Source organism: Coccinella septempunctata, chromosome 4 (genome assembly GCF_907165205.1).
Source record: "Coccinella septempunctata chromosome 4, icCocSept1.1, whole genome shotgun sequence".
Classification (NCBI taxonomy): Eukaryota; Metazoa; Arthropoda; class Insecta; order Coleoptera; family Coccinellidae; genus Coccinella; species Coccinella septempunctata.
The window spans coordinates 67974-88198 of NC_058192.1; the positions used below are offsets into that span (position 1 = coordinate 67974).

Here is a 20225-nt window from a genome sequence, read left to right on the forward strand (position 1 = left end):
TTCTGGTTAGATATCGTGTCAACCTGAAGGAGTTTCTGAAAATGTACTCCTTTTTTGAACTTACTCATACTTCCATTTATAAATAGTTACACCCCTGACATAGCAATGGCATAAAATGAATGAAAATCAAATTAATATTCTCTTTACTTAAACTTACTTACATTAAGGTGATTTGCATTTCTACTGAAAAATAATGCTACCATTTGGACTGTTCAAATCCATTACTGAATAACTACAATACTAAGTAACAGCTTTGTCATTGATCCTTTTGCTACTGACATATTTGTATACAAGTTTAGGGTTTATTAAAAAAGCAGCATATTAACAAAGAAGTTCATTTAATTTTAATATAAATGTTGAATATGGTTAATAATTATATAAGATAAAAATTTGGTTTCACACATAATATTGTGGTTTTCGAACAGTTATTCCAAATTCAGCAAGAGCAGGGGTTAGATCCTCCATGGTAAGACAATAACGACGATCCTTAGAACTTTTTGAATTCTGAAATATGTTTACAATCATGCCAATGTTCGATAAATCAAAAGAAAGTTAAAGGATAAGGAATAAGTGAAAAAATACCTTAGAAGAGCTGGTAGAGTTATTACTGGTCCTCATCTTGCAATGATGAAAGGCATCATTAGCAATATCAGAAATAAATTTCTGGGCGGCAATAGAAATTAATCTCAGAAGTCTAGGATCTTTTGGTTCAAATCCACTTGTTCTCATAATATGACCTGTAACGGCATCTGGAATCTGAATAGATATTAGGGAGTATAAAGAGAAAAAAAGATCGGATTCCTACTGTTGGATGATAATCCTCCAATTGCATGAGGAAATCGCTGAGGGGCTGACCCAGTGTCAATTCTTGTTGATCTTCAATCGCTTTTTCTGAAGGTTGTTGCTGATTCTGATTCATCGTCACAAGAACAAACTCAAACTCTCAGAATACAAATATCTGACGAAGATCAGCCGAGATTATTCCCCTTTGTATCTAAATGATAATATGAATTTCAATGAGCAATACAGAACAGAAGACAACTTTGTTTTGGTCATGGAGCACAGAATACAAATAGGAAATAGGTTATGAGCATAGACTACTTCTTCTATTCTTTATCCTTTTTATATGATACAGTCATTGAACTCAAAAAGTTAGAGTTCAATGGAAGCAGTATGCTTATGCTCTATGGTATGAAGGGTTTATGCAAAGATCCTCTTTGGTTTATGGTGAGCAACACAGAACAGCAAGTTTAAGTTGTGGAAAGAGTCCACACTGTGACTGTACTACTTTGGTACTACTCTGTAATCTGTGAAAGAGTCAAAGCAGAGACAGAGTTTGTCTCTGAGTCAAAGATATTCTTGGAAAAAGTCAGTCTTTGTTTTAAATATACAAAATGGAAATTTTTTTCACACTGCCATATTCAGTTTTAGAAGTACCCAATATCAAAATTAAAAAACCTTCTTGGTTACATCAACCTTCATCTTCTACTGTATTTGCTTTGGTTTTATTATCATATTTTCTGGTTACTGGTGGTGAGAATGAGAATATTGAGGGGTTGATTGTCGCAATTACTTATTATTTTTAGGAATTATTTATGACGTGATAGTGGAACCTCCTAGTGTTGGATCGACAACAGATGAACATGGCCATTCTAGACCTGTAAGCAGAATAAAATATGTCTGATAATGAACTGACCATTTGGGATTTTACAGGTAGCTTTCATGCCTTATAGAGTAAATGGCCAGTATATCATGGAAGGATTAGCATCTAGTTTTTTGTTTTCAATGGGAGGTCTAGGATTCATAATTTTAGACCATATTCACTCGCCATTGACCCCTAAATTAAATAGACTGTTAATAACTGCAGTTGGATTTATATGTGTGCTAATTTCTTTTAGCACTACATGGATATTCATGAGAATGAAGTTACCAGGATATCTACAATCTTAGTAAATATAAGTTCAATATTGTCCTTATACAATGCTATCATTTGAATTCTATATTCAACTGTATTATATTACATGTGTATGAGAAACCAATCAGAGTTAAAAATATTGAGATTCTTTTACAGTGCACTTATTTCAATAAAAGTCCAAAATAAATATGCAAGTGATTAATAATAATCGCTCGTATTATGTGATTAGCTATGCCTTAAATGGCATAATGACAACGTTAATGAGATAATACTTGTTTGATAACCAAAAATGTATTGCTTACATTCAAAAAAATATTTATACTTGGTGAAACTAGAAGACAATTCAGTAGAGTATTTACAAACACTCAAATTAATTTACTTCTATTTTATATATTAATTAAGACTCCCCTGAGGTAAACAGAGAGTTCTGTAGATATGGAGTTAGCTCTGTCATCTTTGGAAAGATGCTCATTTATAAATTGGTTCGAGTCATAATAATAATAATTATCACCCATTTATAAATTCGGCATATATATGGCTACCCTAAAGAGTCATAGATTTGCGTTCCAAGACCCTTGCTCTCGATTTCGGGAGAAACCACCACACTACTACCAAAGACCGCTTAGAGAAACAACTATAGAGGGTCTCTACCCTCCATAGAAACAACGTTCACGTGTTGTAATGAACATAAAGTAAGTCAAGTCTGTTCTGTGGTAATGAAATCATGGACCATCCTACCAGAGACAACAGTTTGTCTCTGCTTGTATAAGCAGTTGCAGATCCTGGTTGTCAGGGGCAAAATCATTATTGTACAAGAGCAGCCAAAATTATTATTTGTTCGTTTAAACTAAGCTCGGATTTGGAATCGGGGACCTCGAATTATCCAGAAAACATGTATGGCACTTCAATATCTAAAAGTTGGATTTTTGATTCCGATCGAAAAAAACGCAAGACGCAAAGATGAAAAAAGAATATTTTCTTTAGACAATCTTGAAAATAATGCGCCATGACTAGAGACATATTTGACAATTGATCTTCAATCCGACGCAATCTGGATCAAGGATTAAAAGCACAATTTTCTTCAGACATTTTTGAAAATATTCCAACATGACTAGAAACAATAAATTATTATGATCTTCAATCCAACCTCAGTTAAATCAAGGATCAAGCGATGAAAATATGTCTTTAGAGTTTTTGGAAAAACTAGTAAGAATTGTAATTCAAATGATCTTCTATCCAATACAACAAGCCAGCATAATTTTTTTCTTCAAAACTGTGATGGAATCAGGGGATTTTCGATGTCGATCGAAAAAATCAATTCAAAGATGAATGAGTGATGACCATACCGCCATCGGTGCCGATCTGCTGAATAATTTCACAGCATACCGGTTCGGTGACGGTCTGGACTAAAACTCTTACTCCTATGTAATTTCACCTGGAATTTCAAAATTTAGATTGAATTAACATATGTATACATTCTGGGAAGATTCATAATTCAATCAGATATTTTTTTTACCCACTTCTGAATATCGGGTAAGTTATAATACCTAACATCGAAAAATTTTTTTTCATCATAACTTACGCTCTTTAAAATGTCGGGAAAATTGGTAGGCCATAACAGCTGAAATAAATTTTTTTCGTCAAAACTGAGCTCAGATTTAGAATCAGAGATCTCGAATTATGCAGAAAACATGTACGACACTTCAATATCTGAAACTTGAATTTTCGATTTCGATCGAAAAAAACCCAAGACTATAATAACATCATGAAAAATTTTCGACCAAAATGCTTTTTTTTTTCGTATCGTTTTGAAATTCAGAATATAGATTAATTGAGCTTTTCTCTATCAGAAACTGCAATCCGTTCTTCTTAAAGTGAATTATTTTTCCTTTTATGCCCTCTTGAAGGTATGAAAAATTGTTAGGTCATAACACCCCCCCCCCCCACACACACACACACACACACACACACACACACACACACCACACACACACACACCCACCCACCCCACACACACACACACACCCACCCCACACACCCTACACAGACGCACACCACACACACACACCACACACACACACACACACACACACACACACCCACCCACCCCACACACCCTACACAGACGCACACCACACACGCACACCACACACACACACACAAACACACACACATCCCACAGACACATCCCACACACACACACACACACACCCCACCCTCAAACACCCCCACACACACACGCCACACACTCGACACTCGACATTCGACACTCGACACCCGACACTCGACACCCGACACTCGACACTCGACACACGACACTCGACACCCGACACTCGACACTCGACACTCGACACTCGACACCCGACACTCGACACACGACACTGGACATTCGACACTCGACACACACACACACAGACACACACAGACACACACAGACACACACACACACACACACAGACACACACCCCACACTCGACACTCGACATTCGACACTCGACACCCGACACTCGACACCCGACACTCGACACCCGACACTCGACACCCGACACTCGACACTCGACACCCGACACTCGACACACGACACTCGACACTCGACATACGACACACGACACTCGACACACGACACTCAAAACTCGACATACGACACACGACACTCGACACTCGAAACGCACACACACACACACACGCACCCGCAAATCCCTCACACACCCACCCCACACACACACCCACACCACACACGCACACACAGACACACACCCCACCCACTCACACCCCACCCACACGCACCCCCACACACACATACGCCACACACCCCACACTCGACATTCGACACTCGACATTCGACACTCGACACCCGACACTCGACACTCGACACTCGACACTCGACACTCGACACCCGACACCCGACACTCGACACTAGACACTCGACACTCGATACTCGACACTCGACACCCGACACTCGACACTAGACACTCGACACTCGACACTCGACACTCGACACTCGACACTCGATACTCGACACTCGACACCCGACACTCGACACTCGACACTCGATACTCGACACTCGAAACGCACACTCAAAACTCGACATACGACACACGACACTCGACACTCGAAACGCACACCCTGCACCCACACACACACACACACACACACACACACACACACGCACCCGCAAATCCCTCACACACCCACCCCACACACACACCCACACCACACACGCACACACAGACACACACCCCACCCACTCACACCCCACCCACACGCACCCCCACACACACATACGCCACACACCCCACACTCGACATTCGACACTCGACACCTGACACTCGACACTCGACACTCGACACTAGACACTCGACACTCGACACTAGACACTCGACACTCGACACTCGACACCCGACACTCGACACTCGACACACGACACTCGACATACGACACACGACACTCGACACACGACACTCAAAACTCGACACTCGACACACGACACTCGACACTCGAAACGCACACCCTGCACCCACACACACACACACGCACACGCACCCGCAAATCCCTCACACACCCACCCCACACACACACCCACACCACACACGCACACACAGACACACACCCCACCCACTCACACCCCACCCACACGCACCCCCACACACACATACGCCACACACCCCACACTCGACATTCGACACTCGACACCTGACACTCGACACTCGACACTCGACACCCGACACCCGACACCCGACACTCGACACTAGACACTCGACACTCGACACTCGACACCCGACACTCGACACTCGACACTCGACACCCGACACTCGACACTCGACACTCGACACTCGACACTCGATACTCGACACTCGACACCCGACACTCGACACTCGACACTCGACACTCGATACTCGACACTCGACACCCGACACTCGACACTCGACACCCGACACCCGACACTCGACACTCGACACTCGACACTCGACACTCGACACTCGACACCCGACACTCGACACTAGACACTCGACACTCGACACCCGACACCCGACACTCGACACTCGACACACGACACTCGACACTCGACACCCGACACTCGACACCCGACACTCGACACTCGACACACGGCACTCGACACTCGACATACGACACACGACACTCGACACACGACACTCGACACACGACACTCAAAACTCGACATACGAACTCGACACTCGAAACGCACACCCTGCACCCACACACACACACACGCACCCGCAAATCCCTCACACACCCACCCCACACACACACCCACACACAGACACACACACCCCACCCACTCACACCCCACCCACACGCACCCCCACACACACATACGCCACACACCCCACACTCGACATTCGACACTCGACACCTGACACTCGACACTCGACACTCGACACTCGACACCCGACACTCGACACTCGACACCCGACACTCGACACTAGACACTCGACACTCGACACCCGACACTCGACACCCGACACTCGACACTCGACACACGACACTCGACACACGACACTCAAAACTCGACATACGACACACGACACTCGACACTCGAAACGCACACCCTGCACCCACACACACACACACACGCACACGCACCCGCAAATCCCTCACACACCCACCCCACACACACACCCACACACAGACACACACACCCCACCCACTCACACCCCACCCACACGCACCCCCACACACACATACGCCACACACCCCACACTCGACATTCGACACTCCACACCTGACACTCGACACTCGACACTCGACACCCGACACCCGACACTCGACACCCGACACTCGACACTCGACACACGACACCCGACACTCGACACCCGACACTCGACCCTCGACACCCGACATTCGACACTCGACACACGACACTCGACACTTGACACCCGACATTCGACACTCGACACACGACACTCGACACTCGAAACGCACACCCTGCACCCCCACACACACACGCACACAGACCCAAAAATCCCTCACACACACACACACAAAAGTAACTATGACTCTTAAGGTAGTTACGGGCATCACTACCTTAACTACCTTGAGAGTCATAGTTACTTTCTGGCCGTATATCTACGTCAGAATGTTATAGTTAGAAGAATTATAAGTAACTATGACTCTTAAGGTAGTTAAGGTAGTAGTCTGGGCATTACTACCTTAACTACCTTAAGAGTCATAGTTACTTTCTGGGCGTATATCTACGTCAGAATGTTATAGTTAGAAAAATTAAAAGTAACTACCTTAAGAGTCATAGTTACTTTCTGGGAGTATATCTACGTCAGAATGTTATAGTTAGAAGAATTAAAAGTAACTATGACTCTTAAGGTAGTTGAGGTAGTAATGCCCATTACTACCTTAACTCTTAAGGTAGTTAAGGTAGTAATGGGCATTCCTCTTTGATCGCAGAACCAAAGAATACATGACTCCATACCACGTCCAAAGATTATAGTTAACCACAGATTACAGAGTAGGTAACTCTATCTTTGACCACGTCAGTGGTTTCCACTTGCCATGCCACCACTACTACACTTCTACCAAAGAGTAACTTCTACCAAGAGTAACTCTTTGCTTCTACTCTGTAATCTGTGCATGCCACAGATGAATGAATTCACAGATTCTATGCTGAAAAAATGAGTGAATTTTTCTATTTGGTTTCTTTAAAATCCTTAAATATTTTGGGAACGAAGAGAAGTTTCTCTCTTATATGTGGAAGTTACTGAATTCTTCATAAATATTTACCTATACGTTGCGTTTATTACAGGTCAACTGTAAACAGAAATTGTTTCATTCGTTATATTAAAACATATCTGCTTGAGAATGATTTACACATAATATGAAGAGAATAAATACTTACTCCAGAAAAGCTGTTTGTATCATATGTTTTATGAGGTAATGCCTGTTCTAAAATTTTGTTTCATAGTGTTATCCTGTAAATTTTCAGTTTTTTAATAAGTATATGTTCTGCTCAAGATGAGACTGAAAAAACACCATTCGTTCCTTCTGAAAATATTTCAGTTTCAAATGATTATGAGGAAAGAGATTTGACAGGTACAAATGAAGAAACAAATATCGATGAGGACAAATTAATATTTAATGTTGATGGGAAGGAAGATATTCTTGGAGTTTTAGCTGAAATAGCATCTAAAAATGTTGCAGCTTCAAATGAGTGAGTGGGCACCTTATCACCTTTGAATGTTATTACTTGGCTGATGCAATTACAAGACCTTTGCAGTTGTTATACAATATTTTGCGTTATAATTGCAATATTCTCAGGCCATATAGAATTATTTTGATTTACTCACATCACCCAAGTTGGGAGTTATAAATGAACACATGCTCCACTAAGAATATTTTTTCATGTTGAAATGGACGTAGGATTGGAGGATTTAATCATCCACTTATGATCTAAGTTATCTTATAAATTTACATTTTCCTAATTAAAAATGATAATTTAAATGGGTTTCTGAATGTGAATGTACTTTTTATGTGGTTATTGTTTGGTAGTGTGTTATTTGAATTTTTTAAACTCATGAGTTATATTATGATGGGATTTTTAATAGTCCATTAGTAGGTATTCAATCATTATGGCTCTACATATTTTGGTCACATTGGTTACTGAATACTCTCTGATAATGGAGTATTTTTTAGTCACATTTCCTATTTATCTGTTTGGATTTGCCAGAAATTCATACTTCCATCTTTGCCTTTTCAACTCGTACATACATAAAAACATTTCTCAGATAACTACTCTTTGGTTTTCCTGGTATCTAGCGATGTTTCCTTGAAAGGTTTCGAAGAATTTTCTTCATCTTTTCAAACTTCCTTATGAAATCACATCAGTTTATTTCAATGACATAGAATCATCCCTTTTAGCATAACAATAGAAGGAGCAACAGTTGTGTTATCCCTACCAGAAACCATAACGTCAGAAATGAAAAATGAGGCAGAAAAACTATCTACCGCCTTGAATTCCAATAAATTAAACAATAACAACACAACTGGAGGAGTTAAAGAAGCTATCTCGGAAACTATTAGCATAGATCAAAAAAGTTCTGATGGAGAAGAACTGAGTAATGGTACAATTGTTTTACTTAATAAAACCAAAGATACTCCCGAAGAAATTCCGTCTTTTTCCGAGTGGGCTCAAAAAAGAATGGAAGAAGCTGAAAAAAAATTCGTGAATGAATCTAATAATGTTGGGAATAATGGAAAGTTGGGATCTGGTGTTAAATTGGGTTGGAAAAATTATGCTTCTCCAGATTGTGGAGCAAAGGTCAGTTTTTAATTCAAATAAGTAATTTATTTTTCAATTCAGGAAACGGTATGTATTTATAACATCTTGAAATGAGTTTCTGACATTTCCTATGCCAATAGCGAATCTATTGTTGATAAATAATACATTATTTCTGCCAATTATTATGTCGAATAAAATTACTTGATTCAAATTTTTTGGTCCTTTTGATTTTCAAAGATGAAGGACAATAACGATGATAGTTTTAGTGTCTGAAAATTAAAATATGATGGAGGTTTTGACGGCATGCAGACAAGAAATGAATTTTGAAAAAAGTACCTCCCAGAGTGGCACTTATGACCCCCTGACTGCTGGTCAGGTGCTCTACCACTGAGCTATCTAGGGAGACGTGAGGATGCCGTCAAAACTTCCATAATAAAGGACAATGACAATTGAGCACATTAAATTCACCCAAACAATGTCAATGAATATTTTAGGTGGTAGCTGCTAATCCAGAGGCTGTAAGTGCAAGTTCGGTTATCTCACCTTCGAGGGAAGAATACAAATTAAACGTTTGTACAAACAGAATTTGGTTCATAGTAGAACTGTGCGAGGCAATCCAAGCAAAAAAGATTGATATAGCGAATTTTGAATTATTCTCGTCGACTCCCAAAGAGTTTACTGTATCTATTGGAGATCGTTTTCCAAGCAGAGAATGGACAACAGTCGGCCAGTTCATGGCAAAAGATGAGAGGGATGTACAAAGTTTTGACTTGAATCCACACTTATTTGGAAGATACATAAAAGTTGAGGTTAAGTCTCATCACGGAGCTCAGCATTATTGTCCCATTTCTCTGTTCAGAGTGTATGGAATTTCCGAATTGGAAGTGCTGCAAAAAGAAGAATTGTCACAGGTGGACGACGACGACATGGACGATAACGACGATTCAGAAATGTATTCCGATGGTCTAACAAAAAATATGTTGAATTCCGCCACGAACGCAGTCTATTCCATGATCAAGAAAGCCGCGGAAGTATTGAGTACCAAAAGTAACGAAACAAACAAGAAAAATGACCCTACAGTTCAGTTTGAATATTCGCCCTTGATCAACACCTGTTCCACCCCTAGACACAGCATCGTGTGTGGCAATTGTAGCGATCTCTTATTCGGTCAAGTTTACGAATTATTGAGCTGTAAATTCGACCAAATCCACAAATTGGCACAAGTACCGTACATTCGCGAATCTTTGATAGCTTCAGACGTATGCCAATACTTCGGCATAAGTATGAACCCCGTGAGAAATCATTTTTCGATTTGCGACAAAAGTTGTCTGTACGTCAAATCGCTATTTACCGATAAGTTCTTAGCTGCCATATGCAACAATGTGGCGGTTTCCGAGAACAGAGCCGTCTTGAACAACAGTCAGCAATTTCCAAATTCTACGAAAAGTCTGGTCGAGGAAAACGTCGACATTGGCGTGATAGGAATGTCGAAAATCACCTCCGGCATTGAACAATCTGTGGACGTCGTTTTACCGGATAACAACAGCGAGAGCCGACCTACAGACGAATTAAAACTTGATTTAACAAACAACGTAGAACTGCCCAAAGTTAGCTGTTCGACGAGCCTCGAGTATACCTCGCGTATAAAACCTACGAAAACGGTCACTTTGGACGTCTCCATCGAATCTTCTAACATCTTGAGCGGTAGCGAAACGGAAGAACTGCTCAATCACATTACCAAAGTTGATTCTCCTCCCAGCGAAGTCAATGGAGCCACAGAGTCAAAAATTTTGATAAATGATTTTGGAGACGTTCAAGATGTTGGAGACGCAAACGGACAAAATTTATACGTGAGCACTGAACCCCCTGAGAGCATGGATCAGATGGAACATTTCATGACTGACATCAATGGTGAAAATGGACCATCCACCGTTCCACCTGTTTCATCTGGTAACAATCCGGCCGATAGACAGAAGGAATCTGTTTTTCTACGACTGTCAAACAGGATTAAGGTACCAATATTATATACCATAAATCATTTACCATTTTGACGACAGACTCAATTAAATCTTGGATTGATAATTGATGAAAATCCATAATTGAAGTTGAAAAATTAATTTTCAAATCAAATAACAATAAGTAAACCTTCACCTACCTTGAATAGAACAGAAATGTCTCATAGACAAGTACATGGCTGTAATGTGGGTGAAATTATTACACAAATACTTTTCACATCTAGATGCACTTCTACTCACCTTACTGCCAACAATACCGTTTGCGATTTGTTTAAAACGTTATTTCTAGAAATAGCTCTATAAAGGGAATTTTACTGTTTGGATTTGCAAATAAAAACAAGGCTTAAATAGAAGTAATAAAACATAGTTATCTTTCAAATAACATGAAATCATTTTGGCTGTTTGTGTTCATTTCATTTCAAAATTCTAAGGCATTAATAATTGATGGTTTGATATCCAATATTAATGTTATTTTCAGGCGTTAGAGAGAAATGTTTCTCTTTCTAGTCAATATCTCGAAGAACTCAGCAGAAGATATAAGAAGCAAGTAGAAGAAATGCAGAATCTTGAGAGAACCATTCATTCTATGTTGGAAGAGCGAAAAAAAATGGAGGAGAAAGACAAGCAACTTGAAGAACGTTTAGAGAACTTGATGATCACTCTAGAGAAATGGCCGAGCTTTCTTTTTTGGTTTCTTACAACGATTACAATTTTTTGCGGCGTATTCTGGATATGTGGTAGCGAAAGAAAAAAAAATACAATTGATTTGCCAAAAGATGTTAAGGTGTGTATCGTTTATTTTAATGGGAAAATCGGATAGGGCAATTATTCTCTCAATTTTTTTACAGCGTAGGAAATCTATTGATATAATAACCTGCAAAGAAAAGAAGAAAGTGAGGAGACCAAGTGATCAAGCACTCAAAATAGTGAGATCTTCCCTTATGGCGGAAGAGAGGAAACTGTCATTAGAAAAAAGGAGAAGGAAAAGGAGCAATAAATGCTTAAAACGTTCAAATTCCATTAATGAATGTGATATTAATGGTTTTAGGGTGAATAATCATGATACTATACAGGATTCAACGCATCGTAAGTTCATTCATTCAAGTATATTCGAATTAATGCAAAACAAGTCACCAATAAAATTATATTTGAATTCCTTATTTACCTTTCTTGCAGTATTTTTTTTTGCACCTTCAAATATTGAAAAAAACTGAAGATTAGGAATAAAAAAAATTTCTATTCTCTTAAACACTGAAAAAATGAATGGATAATCCTTTCACATTCATGAATGAATGAATCGGCTCTTGTTTACTTGAAATCTTCACCATTTGTCTGATATAAACGCAAAAGGTTGAGTTTTTCTCTCATAAAATATAAAATTTTTATGATTTCAACATTCAAAGAAATAGTTCCAGGTGCTGGTGTAAACACAAATCCTGGAGACTGGGTGGAAGAAAATCACAGGCAAATAGAAATAGTAGATTTAGATGAAAGTGAGAACTCTTCTCTAGATCACTTTGCAACAATACTGGAGAAAGAAGTTCCGCATTATGCAAAAACCGCTGTCGACAGGCGCGCCCATAGAATTTCTAGTCATTACATTAAGCCAAATATCAATGGAGATCAAGACTTTCCTTATAGCATGTCTAAAGAAATGGAAATTGTGGAAAATTCCCCAAAGTTAGAATTAAAGAATTTGGAAAGACGATCAAGTAACAGATCAGAAGAGGGTAGTCGTAAGAAGGAGAGGAAAAGTTTCAGAACCGTTTTGAAAAATGTTTTCACATAATATATAAAACTTAGACTTTCAAGGTAAAAGATTTAATTATTCTTTACTTTAAATGTGCTGCCTCCACGTACAGTCAAATATATGAGAAAATTAATGAAAAGTTCAGTTTACAAAGCATTTATCACCAATTAAATTAAATATCAGAATGAAAAATATTGATTCAAATCATTCCCCTGCAAATTATTGCTAAATTGTAATCCTTGGCAAAGTTATAACTTAGGACAATTGAAATTTTCATACAACTTGTTCAGTCGTTGAAATTGTAACTTTTTTTGACTTGCCAGATTGATTTATTCGGAAAAACTTTCTACAATTTGTAGAAATTTTCATAATCATTATAATGTATTGTTCACATATTGAAGACTGATCAATAGACTAGACTTTAGCAATCATCGTTTTGAGGAATCGCCATTGTTGTATGTATATATGTATTTTTATTTTATCTTGTTATTTATACCACCAAATATGAAAATTGAGCCTATCTAAATGTATTGTATCCATTATAGCTATTGTTATTGGATTATTATTATTATTTCCATCTATCTATATTGTTGAGTTTAATTTGCAAAATTTATTGTAAAATACATGTATCATAATTATTCAGGTGCTCATTTTAAACACAATCATTCAGATTTTCACTTCAACGTACAAGTTCATCAATTTTGGATTAAACCTTCATCATAATTCAGAAGTGCACATTTATCCTTTCTACCAGAGCTTTTTATCAATTTACCGAGTAATTTCTTGTCAGTTAAACATCTCTTCCTTCTCCCTGAAAACGAAAGGACGAAATTCTAAAACTGCTGCAATTATTTATTTCAAATATACTTTTACTCGACAGTCCACCACACAAGTGCCCCTCGTCAAACTCGTCAACTAAAGGTCCCTCTGGGAAAAATTCACAAATAGCTGTGAGCTTGACATCACATGGGGTAACTTTCCACGTCTTATCAGAATGTAAAGCGACGCAGTTTCCCGCTCTTCTGTTGGTCCAAGGGTGTCCAGGACCCCAAGCACGGTATCGAGTACAGTGTATTTGATTTCCATTGGATGATTGGAAATGCCCTTTATTTATCAAGTCGTCTAAACCTTTGAGTGAAAATATACTGAGATAATTATTTTACAGAATGCAATCAATCAAGTCCTTGAGCCCCTATTTAATTCAGAAGTTGAAAATTTTGAAAGATTTTTATGATGAATTGAACAAAAAGGTTTTTTTGGCCCCTAGTGTCCCCTATATGCAAGAAAATACCTGTTTACTTTACCTACATAACTAGCTTTATACCAAGAGTCCACCGTGAGATTTACTAAATTTGCAAGCTGTTTAGTCCTGGTTTCACTCAAAACGTCGGCCAAGTCGCCACCTAATTTTTGGCAGTGGTTTATTGATTTAATGTTATTTTCTTTACTTTGAGTTATTGTAAAAATTCCTGTTGAACTAATACAGGTAGCATTCACAGTAGCTAAAAAAAAGGGATAAAATTATTCAGATTGAAATTGGTGTGTGGAAATCTTTAAGACTATAGAATGTAGATTCTTCTTACTGTTCATGTTCCCAAAAGCACTGTAGTAATCAAAATATTCATCCGGTATCAATGTGGAACTGTTGCCCACTTCTGGGCATCCCAAAACCTGACAATTTTCAAAATAGCTCTCTGTTTGAACCATAACCTTAGAAACTTCCCGAGGACTGAAATTAAATGCTAACCCATTTCTCTCCCTTGCAAACTGGACGCACTCCTAGAAGAGTAGAAGTTTATTTCTAAAGATCAAAAAAGGTGCCTTTCAATTGTAGGCGGGTTTGTCATTGAAGATTAGAGCGCGCATGAAAGCATTTCAATGATATAATGACTCACCCTGAGACTCTTGACATTCTTCAAACCAATACGAGATAATTCCGATTTGTAGCAAGATTTTATTTTGAAATAATTCATCCTGCGATATTCCAGAACACAACCATGACATATACAAAACGCCAGAAAAAGTTTAACGGAAGAAGCGATTACCAACATCTCACTAACAAAATTGGAACAACATTGATGATGCACAAATGATCCTTTGAACAATTTTCTTGTCAAGAATCACATAGTTGGCATGAATTGTTCTGCATCAGCGATCGGCTCTTTCGTAAATTACGTTTATGAGCATCGAATTGACGGTGGTGATGGGAGCTTCAGTGAACACCTATTCAGAAAAAGGATAAATTATGCATGGCAACAAATTGTCGCACAGAAGGTCCACAAAACTTCAGATTTGTGCCCTATTAGGAATAATACATTTCCACATTTCTTACTTTCATCATATTTTCAAAATATCCCATTTTCTATTGACCATAACTTGAAAATTAATCCTTTCGGCAGAATTCTGTTGGTTTTCTAGAATCTTCAAATCAAAATCTATGCACTCCATATCCTTAGATAGTAATAGAGCATCCTGATTTTTAGACAGAGTAGCAAATAGGTAATTTTAGGGGAGTCTAACCCCTTGCTCATTTTTGACCCAAAAAATCGAGATTTTCGAAATCGAGTTTTTGTGTTAGGATGGAAGCCTAGGCAACGCTGATTATATAACCGGAAATCCCAATTGGCTCGAAGGAATATAACAGGAGATGATCTCAACAAAGGGAGATGAATGATGAATGAAAGTTGGTTTTTTTTATTGGCAAAGAACCAATCTATCATAAAAAAAATCAGCTTATGTTCAGCCTTTTTTTCTGGCTGTTACAGCTCCTCAAAGTTGACCGATTTTTTCGAAATTTTGTACTGACAGAGATTTATTTCCCAAAATACTGATCTAGCAGTTATGTTAGACATTCCGCTACCGATCTGAAGCTCAAATCTGGCTCTTTAACAACATCTACAATCACACAATAAAATATTTTCCTTCACTTTTCCACTCATTTCTCTCATTCTTATGAAGTGATTTTAAATTTACCTTCTCATTTTTTGCTCTCATTCCAGATAAAGCTTCTTTAACTTCTTTGGCGTAATTCACTATTTTCTTCTTAAAATTCTCCTCATCTTCAGGCCTTTCAGAATATTTCCCCTGAAGTCTGTTGATCAGTGTGGCCATGTCGGCAAAGAGATAAAAGATTACATCCACATCTTTGATTTCTTTCAAGAAAAGTTTTGCCTGCTTTCTGCTCCTCGGAAAGTTATTTATAATGAAACCCTTACGGGGGTTTGTAATGGAATTTGACAGGAGAGCCTCTTTTATCAAGTCTACAACCAATTCCTTCAAAATGAACGTCAATCATAACCTAACCCACATTAGTGAAAACAGCAAAACCGGAAATTCCTCGAAAATTGGAAGAATGTCTTACATCTGGCATTTTGCTGATTTTTCCCTTCAAAGCCTGACTAATTATCTTTCCCCTGTCCGTATCCATTTTGCTCTCCATTGTCAGCAAATCCACAACTGGAATTTCTCCAAGTCCCAATTTTTCACAAAGTAAATGAACATGGGTGGTTCTGCCGGAACCGGGTAAACCCAGGAACCATATGAAAATAGGTTTTGACGAATGCACGGGGGACATATCGTAGCAGAGTCTTTGTAACATTGGCACCTGCAATATGAAGATAACAGTAGAACTTATTGCTACAAAGTGGAATAATATACTTCCGTAGAATTTTTTGAACAAGTTCCTCCCATTCATAAATTTTCTTGTCAGTGCGACATTAGAGAAAACAATAATCGGTTACCTAGAAGCTGGTATGAAGTATGATGTGATAATGAAAGATGTTTTATACTATATTTATATATTTGTCCAATATATCATGATTTAAATCAAGTACTTGGTCAGAATTGTTGTTTTTCTTAAAATAAGCATTCAACTGATTCACAGCTGCTGTCAATTGTTCTTTTGAAATTTCAGAAGATCTGTTACTACATATATATATTTCATTTAACTCTTCATCATTCTTGAAAGACGAGATCCTTTTGAATTTTTCCTTCAATTTATTCACAAGTGGTTCAAGTAGTGATTCATCTCTTATAACCATATTTAGTATGAAAAGACCTGTAAAAATAATTTTTTGATGAAAATATAAACAGGCAAGAAATAGAAAGGAAGTGGAATACAGTTCAGAATCGATTGGAAGGATTACTCTGCCTCCTTGTAAACACAGGTTTTAATAAAAACAAATCTACCTGCTTCGGCTATGATTTTTCTGACATTATCCAAAACCTCCTCTTCCAAAAATTCCTTTGGTGGACAACTCATTCCTATAGAAGAATCTTTGTTATCGATATCGAATAAGACCGCATTCAATGTGCTTCCTGAAATTTATTATGATCAAAATAGGTACTATCATTTTTGACATGTATCTATACCTTCATCGCAGACTTCCTTCAAGTATCGAAGCCCATCTTGACACCTAATTTCCAGAGTATTGTTCCTCTGTAAACCAAACCAATTTGTTGCTATTTCGATGATTTCAGGATCGATTTCAACGCCGATGATCCTCATTTTCGATTTGTACTTATTCAAAAAGGAACACAATCCACCTCCTCCGACTCCTAGCACTGCCACAGAAGCATTTCTTTCATTATCGCATGCAATTGAAGCTGCCAGTACCATATAGAAGTGATGCGTACATGTGAGATTAGTGAGATCTGGTTTATCTTTCAGAATGCCTACAATATATTAAGGCATGTAGTATTTTGGATATATCAATATAAGTTGTGTAATTCAAAAAAAAAAATCTTCCTTATGACACTACTTGTTAACTAACGCCTGTTCCTGCAGAATTCATACGCTTTAATCAGATTTTTCAAAAGGGTACGCTTAATGTGAAATTTTGGAAGATGTATTAATGGCCAAAGTGAGTTCCTTAGTACCCTTATTTATTTATTATTATTCATTCTTTCATGATGCGATTTAAATATATATCACCAAACCTTTTCTATTTTTATAGGATATCAATTTAGCTTCTGATTGTATAACGAGCTGATTCGATAGGAAATATAGCCTCCTATATTTTTTTTTCTCCATTTCCACATCCTCAATTATATATCCACCAGAGGTTTTCGTGAAACCTTCATGGATTACCTGACGACTTCCAATTCCATCTTCTCCTAGAGATAAGCAAGGAATCTGAAACAATAACATATTTTTATTCTCTGAAAAACGATCGAAAGATTGATAAACTGTAATAGGCTCATTTGGAGCAGGAACCAATTAACCAGTGCAGTTATTGAAATCCACACCGTAAATATTTCAGATTATTCTGACGAAGAATTTCAACCATCCAAGTTGCATTGAATATTTTTGATTTGGTATAGGAAGTATCTAACCTTGTTGTTTTTAGAATTGACTGGTGTCGTATCGCGTATAATATCACCCAAGTCCTTCTGTATGTCTTCAATAGACCCGTAGTTCAGGCCTCTATGCATTGTAACTACCAGTAATCTATTACACCGGGATATTGAAGCTAATTTCTTTCTCCCATTTTTTGTTGAAAAAAGCCATTCTGATTCCCTAGAAATTGATTTTAAAATTAAAGTGAAAAAACTGGAATCCGAAATACATATCAAGTATTGACCAGGCCAATCAATGCCTTATGAAGTGATTCATTACATAAGAATTAATCCTTAGGATATATCAAAAGCCATAAGAAGAATTTTCTTACCTTCCTTGTGGGACAATAAAAGCAGCATATGAAGTATTTTTTTTATCAGGTATAATATCAACAACATAAACCGTATACTTCAGTTTCGAACTATCAGCCTCATATAAATCAAAACTAACTTCATTTTCAGCTTCAATTGATCTTTGTTGCAAACTAGAACAAATGAATAAGGCTCTTTGTGTGTTTAATACAGCCTCTTTCACCTGATCAATGCTCTCAAATCGCTGCATTTTGTCATTTGAGCTCATATTCACTTCAAGAATCTACAATAGCGATCATTTTTAGACAAAAATTTTTTTTTAATAAACCCATATGGACTAACCTGTTTCTGTAATGATTTGAATTTTATACATATAACGATAAATACAGGTGTTAGTTTTTCCCCATTATTCACTGCATTTTGTTCTGCTTCTAAACATCTGATTACTCTGAACATCCAGTTATTACTGGGAAAATATTCCAATATAATTTGCAGTATATGTTCCTGTAATAAAGATATACAAATATATCTACCACTAATTTTTGTTATTCTATTTATTTCTTCGAAATATTTTCTTATATTTTTAAGTGTTGCTTCATGGCAGTCAGGCATTAGAGCATCTAAGGTTCCTGTGAAAAGTCAATTAGATTTGTGATCAATCAGAGAGTATTTAATTTACCCTTATCAAGTATCACATTAAAATTTTCATTTTCAAACGTAGTATCCAATGCATCCATTTGAAGGTAAGCCAGGCTAGTTTTCTCTTTATATTTCTCCTTCATTTGTTTGATGACAACTTTTGAAGTATCAATATTAGTAATATCTCTAAAAAGAAAATGTTAAAGATAATAGTTCTCTACACATAATTGACACGTTCTTTCAGTTGCCAGTACCCTAAATAGAATTCACTTACTTGAATCCGGCATCGTGAAGATTAGCACCTAGGTCAGAATTACCACAGCCCGTTATAAGAATATTATCACTTTTTTTAATATATTTATTTAAGTAGGAGTAAAGATCGTGATATTCTCCATACCTAAAAATCAAAAATGAACTGAAATTCACACAAAATGGATTTTGTTTAATAATTACCATTCGAATGATTTCGATCCTCTATTTCTGAAAAAGGAGTCCCAATAGTCAGTTCGACTGAACTCTTCTTTAGTTTTAGGGAGAAGATTCATTATAAATTGTTGTTTATTTTTTTATATTTTGATCGAGATGGTTATAAAGGTTAAATCATTTGTCTATGGGTTAAATCACAAAGTAGAATGAAATGAACACTGATAGATCACGGCAGTGTTCTGTGACGGCAAGTTTGTACGCTTCATAATTTAATCATAAAGTAAGTCAAGGGGGCGTGTTCTGTGAATTTAATTTGGAATTTATCGTTTTACAAATAGTATAGAGGAAAACAAGTCAAGTTCAAGAGACAAAAGTATTACATTTCAATTACGAAATTCATTTAACGGCACAGACATGAACGTAACCAGAGTTAATACTCATTGGCGTAACATTCGACTGGTCAGAGCAATCGCTATTGAAAGAGATCGGTGACGTTATGCGCGAGTTTTTCACGATCAAAGATTATTTCATTTATCTGTGATCATTTATATTTATGATTTAAAAAAAAAATCTCAGAAAGAT

At 37.6% G+C, this 20225-nt stretch overlaps 5 protein-coding genes across 10 annotated transcripts; 2 read left to right on the forward strand and 3 right to left on the reverse strand.

Moving 5' to 3' along the window:
- Positions 1-323: 323 nt before the first annotated feature.
- LOC123312535 (transcription initiation factor TFIID subunit 10) lies at positions 324-7405 on the reverse strand. Of its 2 annotated transcripts, XM_044897013.1 has the most exons (4): positions 7385-7405; positions 806-1030; positions 583-756; positions 324-504 (listed from the first exon to the last, which is right to left on the reverse strand). In XM_044897013.1, the coding sequence occupies exons 2-4, from the start codon at positions 917-919 to the stop codon at positions 397-399; spliced, it is 396 nt and encodes a 131-aa protein (XP_044752948.1). In that variant the 5' UTR covers positions 920-1030; positions 7385-7405; the 3' UTR covers positions 324-396. The 2 variants fall into 2 exon arrangements, with proteins under 2 accessions (XP_044752948.1, XP_044752947.1); XM_044897012.1 differs by lacking the exon at positions 7385-7405 and having other exon boundaries at positions 806-1068.
- LOC123312534 (oligosaccharyltransferase complex subunit ostc) lies at positions 1220-2066 on the forward strand. Its single transcript, XM_044897011.1, has 4 exons — positions 1220-1264; positions 1345-1533; positions 1587-1660; positions 1714-2066. Exons 2-4 carry the CDS (start codon positions 1395-1397, stop codon positions 1948-1950), a joined length of 450 nt encoding a protein of 149 aa, XP_044752946.1. The 5' UTR covers positions 1220-1264; positions 1345-1394; the 3' UTR covers positions 1951-2066.
- Positions 7406-7518: 113 nt separating the features above from the next.
- On the forward strand, positions 7519-13435 carry LOC123312531 (SUN domain-containing ossification factor). Of its 3 annotated transcripts, XM_044897004.1 has the most exons (8): positions 7519-7636; positions 7692-7819; positions 7872-8096; positions 8804-9203; positions 9659-11176; positions 11658-11963; positions 12028-12265; positions 12589-13435. In XM_044897004.1, exons 2-8 carry the CDS (start codon positions 7764-7766, stop codon positions 12966-12968), a joined length of 3123 nt encoding a protein of 1040 aa, XP_044752939.1. In that variant the 5' UTR covers positions 7519-7636; positions 7692-7763; the 3' UTR covers positions 12969-13435. The 3 variants fall into 3 exon arrangements, with proteins under 3 accessions (XP_044752939.1, XP_044752938.1, XP_044752940.1); XM_044897003.1 differs by having other exon boundaries at positions 7525-7819; XM_044897005.1 differs by having other exon boundaries at positions 7525-7819; positions 12595-13435.
- A 75-nt stretch (positions 13436-13510) lies between these two features.
- On the reverse strand, positions 13511-16718 carry LOC123312533. Of its 3 annotated transcripts, XM_044897010.1 has the most exons (7): positions 16587-16718; positions 16291-16533; positions 15903-16202; positions 14513-14708; positions 14234-14431; positions 13797-14057; positions 13511-13740 (listed from the first exon to the last, which is right to left on the reverse strand). In XM_044897010.1, the coding sequence occupies exons 1-7, from the start codon at positions 16617-16619 to the stop codon at positions 13625-13627; spliced, it is 1347 nt and encodes a 448-aa protein (XP_044752945.1). In that variant the 5' UTR covers positions 16620-16718; the 3' UTR covers positions 13511-13624. The 3 variants fall into 3 exon arrangements, with proteins under 3 accessions (XP_044752945.1, XP_044752944.1, XP_044752943.1); XM_044897009.1 differs by having other exon boundaries at positions 13803-14057; positions 16291-16710; XM_044897008.1 differs by having other exon boundaries at positions 16291-16710.
- On the reverse strand, positions 16710-19810 carry LOC123312532 (eEF1A lysine and N-terminal methyltransferase homolog). The gene is made up of 10 exons (XM_044897007.1): positions 19671-19810; positions 19492-19614; positions 19258-19403; positions 18921-19207; positions 18599-18861; positions 18264-18447; positions 17868-18063; positions 17301-17603; positions 17118-17246; positions 16710-16986 (listed from the first exon to the last, which is right to left on the reverse strand). The coding sequence occupies exons 1-10, from the start codon at positions 19760-19762 to the stop codon at positions 16712-16714; spliced, it is 1998 nt and encodes a 665-aa protein (XP_044752942.1). The 5' UTR covers positions 19763-19810; the 3' UTR covers positions 16710-16711.
- Between the last annotated feature and the right edge of the window lie 415 nt (positions 19811-20225).

Coding starts and splice junctions, on each gene's coding strand:
- LOC123312531 (XM_044897004.1), top strand. CDS start 7,764: ATGAAGAGAATAAATACTTACTCCAGAAAAGCTGTTTGTATCATATGT. Junction 7,820..7,871: donor TGTATCATATGTTTTATGAG/GTAATGCCTGTT, acceptor GTAAATTTTCAG/TTTTTTAATAAGTATATGTT. Junction 8,097..8,803: donor AATGTTGCAGCTTCAAATGA/GTGAGTGGGCAC, acceptor CATCCCTTTTAG/CATAACAATAGAAGGAGCAA.
- LOC123312535 (XM_044897013.1), bottom strand. CDS start 919: ATGAATCAGAATCAGCAACAACCTTCAGAAAAAGCGATTGAAGATCAA. Junction 757..805: donor TGGAGGATTATCATCCAACA/GTAGGAATCCGA, acceptor ATATCTATTCAG/ATTCCAGATGCCGTTACAGG. Junction 505..582: donor ACTCTACCAGCTCTTCTAAG/GTATTTTTTCAC, acceptor AACATATTTCAG/AATTCAAAAAGTTCTAAGGA.
- LOC123312532 (XM_044897007.1), bottom strand. CDS start 19,762: ATGAATCTTCTCCCTAAAACTAAAGAAGAGTTCAGTCGAACTGACTAT. Junction 19,208..19,257: donor TAATGTGATACTTGATAAGG/GTAAATTAAATA, acceptor GACTTTTCACAG/GAACCTTAGATGCTCTAATG. Junction 18,862..18,920: donor TCAAATCATTACAGAAACAG/GTTAGTCCATAT, acceptor TCGCTATTGTAG/ATTCTTGAAGTGAATATGAG.
- LOC123312534 (XM_044897011.1), top strand. CDS start 1,395: ATGGAAATTTTTTTCACACTGCCATATTCAGTTTTAGAAGTACCCAAT. Junction 1,534..1,586: donor ATATTTTCTGGTTACTGGTG/GTGAGAATGAGA, acceptor TATTATTTTTAG/GAATTATTTATGACGTGATA. Junction 1,661..1,713: donor AACATGGCCATTCTAGACCT/GTAAGCAGAATA, acceptor GGGATTTTACAG/GTAGCTTTCATGCCTTATAG.
- LOC123312533 (XM_044897008.1), bottom strand. CDS start 16,623: ATGAATGGGAGGAACTTGTTCAAAAAATTCTACGGAAGTATATTATTC. Junction 16,203..16,290: donor AAATCAGCAAAATGCCAGAT/GTAAGACATTCT, acceptor TTCATTTTGAAG/GAATTGGTTGTAGACTTGAT. Junction 14,709..15,902: donor TGAGAGCAAAAAATGAGAAG/GTAAATTTAAAA, acceptor CTACTCTTCTAG/GAGTGCGTCCAGTTTGCAAG.